Genomic DNA, 5,715 nt, shown 5'->3' on the forward strand with positions numbered 1-5,715 from the left:
TTTCTTTAAGAAAACTAAAAATAAACAACATATGATAGAAGAAACAACCTTTATAAAATTTTAATATAGATGAGAATATTAATTTTAGGATCTGATTAATTTTACTTCTTATGTCCAATAAAAATACACTTATATATATTATTTTGAAAAAAATAACTTATTTATATTTTCATAGGAATTTAAAAAATAATTAATTAATACCAACAATTAATTTTATTTACGTTTTCTCTTAAAAAAAAATTTGTCTATTATGATATTAAATACGCTTAACAGTTAACACAAATGCAAGGCAGCAAGGCTGCAATTAAAGTAGCCTCCATCATAAGATCTAACCGCTTAATTAAGAAAACGCGTCGCCTTCCTATTCCAACATTTTCCTCTTTTGCGCTTTTATTTACTCCTCTCTCCTTCCAAATCCCCATATAAATATAGACCCCCACTGCCACTGTACCTTAACCATTTCACTAAAACACGCACATCCTCCACCAAACTGTCGCCATGCCTTTCTTTCTCTTCTTCTTTCTCTTTTTTTCCTTTCTTTCTCTCCCAACCAAACAAACCCAAATAAAAAACACTTCTAATTTTTCCTTCTCTTTCCCTCTTAATTCTTTTCCTCGCTCCCAAAATCCTTCTTTTCAATCTTCTTTTATTTCGCAAACCAAACGGAACCAACATGTTCAAACCTCTGGTTATAATTACAGATCAAGGTTTAAGTATTCAATGGCTTTGATTGTCTCTTTACCTATAGGGACTCCTCCTCAGACTCAACAAATGGTTTTAGACACTGGGAGTCAACTTTCCTGGATTCAGTGTCACAAAAAAGCTCCCAGAAAACTTCCTCCTACGACGTCGTTTGATCCTTCTCTATCGTCTTCTTTCTCCGTTTTGCCTTGCAATCACCCTCTTTGTAAGCCCCGAATTCCCGATTTTACTCTCCCGACTACCTGTGACCAGAATCGTTTATGCCACTATTCTTATTTCTACGCTGACGGTACTCTAGCTGAGGGTAGTCTCGTCAGAGAAAAGTTTACCTTCTCTAATACCCAAAGTACCCCTCCTTTGATCCTTGGTTGCGCTGAGGATTCCGGCGATGACAAGGGTATTTTGGGGATGAATCTTGGGCGGCGATCATTTGCTTCCCAGGCTAAAATATCTAAGTTCTCTTATTGTGTACCGACCCGGGGTAATCGGGCCGGGTTGTCACCGACTGGGTTGTTTTACTTGGGTGACAATCCTAATTCTGGTGGGTTTCATTACATAAATCTTTTGACTTTTACTCCAAGTCAACGCTCACCTAATCTGGACCCTTTGGCCTACACGGTTCCAATGCAAGGAATTAGGATTGGAAACACAAGATTAAACATTCCCGCATCTGTTTTCAGGCCCGACCCGAGTGGTTCGGGCCAGACCATGGTAGATTCAGGCTCCGAGTTCACATACTTGGTGGATGAGGCATATAATAAAGTGAGGGAGGAAATAGTGAGAGTGGCTGGGACAAAGTTAAAGAAGAACTATGTGTACGGTGGAGTATCGGATATGTGTTTTGATGGAAATCCAGTGGAGATCGGACGGTTGATAGGAAATATGGTGTTTGAATTCGAGAAAGGAGTTGAGATTGTGGTAGATAGAGAGAGGGTCCTGGCTAATGTAGGGAATGGGGTCCATTGTGTCGGAATCGGTCGGTCCGAAATGTTAGGGGCGGCTAGTAATATAATAGGGAACTTTCATCAACAAAATCTATGGGTGGAATTTGATCTAGCTAACCGAAGGGTGGGGTTCGGTAAGGCCGATTGTAGCAGATCATAAAGTGGTGCTGGTACAGTGGACCACAGCATGAATTTATCTGGCCAGGAAGGAATTAAATCGGATATTCAATGTAAAGACTCTGTACAAAATAAATATCAGCGATGGTTGGCAATAGTAATCTAATCGAACGGCCCATATTAAACTAACATTAAGTGATAAATAGAGTGTAAGTTCACGGGAATGGTATTTTATTGCATTATATTAGTTAATTTATTAATTATTATGTAAAACATCTCATAATTTTGTTAATTAACGGTATGTGAGTGAATTTAAATTAATCGAGTGGTGTAAAAATATTTGTCTTCGTTTTATATGAAAGTAACCATAGCTTAAATTAAATTATTTATTGTATTTGTACTACCAAAGCTTGAATATTAATTATTTGTTGTCTTCTCATTTTCCTTGTTCTTTTGAATTTATGTTTATGGGCCCAACTTGAACTCATTATTTTTGTTTTTATTGTAAAATACATAATATTACTATGTACTTCCAGATAGTAGTTGTGTCATCTATTTGTCAAATTTTTTTTTTTTATTTTTATTATATTTAAAAGGTGTGAGACAACTAAATTTGCAAATAAAGCTTTTAAAATTCAGGAAGAAGTATTAATGCATGAAAATTATGAGGCCATATAAGTAAATGGATAAATAAAAATTATAAAGGACTAAGCATAATTAAATTTTATTGAATTCAAGTTTAATTAATTTATTATTTATAATAAAACAACTCAAAATTTAAATTGAATTCGATTTGTTTATTAATCGAGCTACGATTGATTAAATTTATTAAATGAGAGTCAAATAACTTATGACTTGTTTGACTCATTTAGATTGTATTGATATAGTATAGTAATAATAGGTAAGTTAAGAGATTTGGTGTTGGCATCAGTGGAAAGACTTATGCCGCTAATTGCAAAGATTCCAAGTAAAGTATCTATCAACCTTGGACCACAATCTTCGAATTTAACTAAACTAAAATTTATTTATAATTCTTAATTTAAATCTAAATAGTTGAATTCTAATTAATATACAAATGAGAATAAAAATTATTGATTAATTTATTTAAAATTTATAAGTATGTGGAAAATAAGAAAGGGGAAAGTGTAGTGTTAGTATTTGAAGATGGAAAGTGGTGGGGCCAGACAATGGTTCGGATGCATGGGAAGTAGAAGACAGCTTGTTCAAAACTCAATCACCGACTAAAATCCTAAAGATTGTATTCTTAAATTCCCGACATTCGCATCATGATTAAAATATGCTGTGGTTTATTAATTTAAGATTAAGATTAAATAATTCACTTTTAAATTAACCTGGCACGTGTCCACTCACGCTTACTTCATATCTTCTTCTATCATTTCTAACTTGTGAGCTTGTCGGTCTAATTAACTTCAACCATCATTTCACTTTACGTTGAATTTCCATTTCCCCTTTCTCCGCCGCCCTACTTTTTCCTATGTACCAAAATAATCTTTCATTTTTAGCTAATTTAATCAATAGTGATTTCTTGGATTGGAATCCTGAGTAGGCCAAGATTGAGTATAGTATGATTAAACCGATTCAACTCAGATTCATCTGATTTTTAATATAAACAGTTTGGTTTATTTTAATATAAAACAACTAATTTTTTTCTATTCAGATTGATTTTTATGCAGCCTTAAAAATTAACCAAAAGGATACTGTTTTTATTTTTAAATACTTTTCATATTTAAAAAAGTATTATATTTTAAAATATTTATTACATTTATAATTTCATATTTAAATTCATTATTACCATCATCATCGATCATAAAAAAAAAAAAAAAAAAAAAAAAGCACAACACATACATCCAAATATCCAATTCACATACTTCCAATGCATTAGTAATATTATTTATTTATTTTTTGCTTTTACCATTTTACCAAGAACAAGAAAAAAAAAAAAAAATAGTCGTTACTCGCTTTAGATAGAAGAAGCGAAGAGGAAAGGATAGAAAGAAGGGGGAACAGCTGGCGAAAGAGCAAAAGGCGAAGTGTTTTTAAATCACTTTCTGCCATTTCATGAGAAGCTGTGGAAATTATAGCAGAAGCAGAAGCAGCAGCAGCCAGTAGATGCGGTGGTAGCACGCTCCCTTTTGGCCTTTTTGCTTTGGAATTTTCTTTCACTTTCTTTGAGGGAAACAAAGAAAGAAACCAAAGCAACCGTTTTCTTTGAATCAATTACTACCAACAAAAGTTACAAAACTGTCTCTTTTGAGTCTTTCGCATCTTGGCATCTGTGCTGTTTAAAATTCCTAGTATTTTTTTTTTCTTCTTTAATTTTCAGTATCGAAATCTAACGAAAAAGTGATTTAAATAAAAAATTCGTATAAAAAATTCTGTCTTCCGAATAGAATTCAATATCTGAATATGTGGATAAAAATAAAAAAGAAAATATTTTAATAAAATAACATATAATATTTTACTTATTATTTAAAGTTTGAAATCTGCATTTTATGGTTAGAATAATCCTTCTTTTTAAATAATTTCAATTTAAATCCGTGATGGTTTTTATAATTTTTTGAAATTACATTCATCAAATTTATAATAATATTTATAATTGAGAATATTAGAACTTAAAACGTTTCATTTTTTTTCACATTATTTATAAGATACGAGAAAATCATTTGAAACATATACAGTTAATTTCTTGGATCCTGGCATATATATATTCTAGAAGGTATTGGTCCCCTACGTTTTCTAAGTTTTTGCTGTTGTGCAATATTGCAAGCCCATTCCAGCCTTTTTTCAATTATTTGTCACTATCTTTATAATTAGTTATTGGTGTATTAGCAAATGTGAAAATGATTTTCGAAACTCCAAACAGCTTGCATGTTTTATTTTTTTTTCTTTTTTTTTCCCCAGAAAAATTATTTTTGCCCGCACAATAAATCTGTGTTCCAACCGAAATCTAATTACCATTTTCTATTTTATTTCGATTGATACATTGACTGTAAGTAAACTCTTATCCTTTTTGAAGAAAATAATTTTTTTTTGAAAGTGAAAGGAATTTGAAAGTTGAAAAAAAAAAATGCCGAATCATTCCGCATTCTGTATATGTATATATCTTTAATGTTTACTTTCAAATATAAGCTCATAACATTCAAAACTTAATCTTTATACTTATAATATTTTCTTATAACTTATAGAAAAGATATATTCTCAATTTCTCACTATCCTTCCAAAACAAAAAAGAGAAAATTTCTCACTATCACAATTAATAACCTTATTGAATTGAAATTAATAAATTCAATAACAAATCCATTCTAGTATCTATTCAAACTAATTAACAAGTAATTAAGAAATACTTCATCTCTCTCTTCCAAAACCTAAAATCTAAAACCTCTATTTTTTTTTCCATGGGTAGTCACCATGTGAGCTCTCACCAGTGATCACCCATTTCTCTTTTTTATTTTTTTTTCACAATTATTTCTCAAGTTTGTATATAAATCTAAGTTACTGTAGCCCAAATATTGAGATTTATTATTGTCCATATATTGGGATTTTTTCTCTTTTGAGTTATTGTTGTCATTATCACCATTATAATAATTTTATCCAGCGTCTTTTATTTGGATAGTTATGCAGAAAGAAGTGTGAATCTCCTCTATACTACAAAGAAAAAAATTTGAAAATAATCCTATCAGACTTGTAGAAAGATTATAGAGTCAAACAAAGCAAATCGCCTGTGATTCAAATATTATACTCTGTCATATCGATCAGATACTTCAAATCATGATTGTATTTTTAATGGTTTATTATTAGACTTTTTATATAAAAATATAGAAACATATTCATACGTACATATCCCATTAAAAAAAAAAAAAAAGACATACTCCATCTTGAATCTTGATCACAATTAAATTTAACATGTCCAAACTAACTCATATTCTTCAAA

The 5,715-nt window shown here is 30.8% G+C and overlaps 1 protein-coding gene across 1 annotated transcript; it reads left to right on the forward strand.

The window, feature by feature from the left end:
* Positions 1-429: 429 nt before the first annotated feature.
* LOC105645437 (Eukaryotic aspartyl protease family protein) lies at positions 430-2,084 on the forward strand. Its single transcript, XM_012231041.4, has one exon. The coding sequence runs from the start codon at positions 499-501 to the stop codon at positions 1,804-1,806; it is 1,308 nt and encodes a 435-aa protein (XP_012086431.1). The 5' UTR covers positions 430-498; the 3' UTR covers positions 1,807-2,084.
* Positions 2,085-5,715: the final 3,631 nt, after the last annotated feature.

Source organism: Jatropha curcas, chromosome 4 (genome assembly GCF_041381405.1).
Source record: "Jatropha curcas cultivar XTBG-Jc1 chromosome 4, XTBG_Jcur_1.0, whole genome shotgun sequence".
NCBI lineage: Eukaryota > Viridiplantae > Streptophyta > Magnoliopsida > Malpighiales > Euphorbiaceae > Jatropha > Jatropha curcas.

What these genes read in the sequence shown, in the direction of transcription:
- LOC105645437 (XM_012231041.4), top strand. Translation starts at nt 499, where the DNA reads ATGCCTTTCTTTCTCTTCTTCTTTCTCTTTTTTTCCTTTCTTTCTCTC.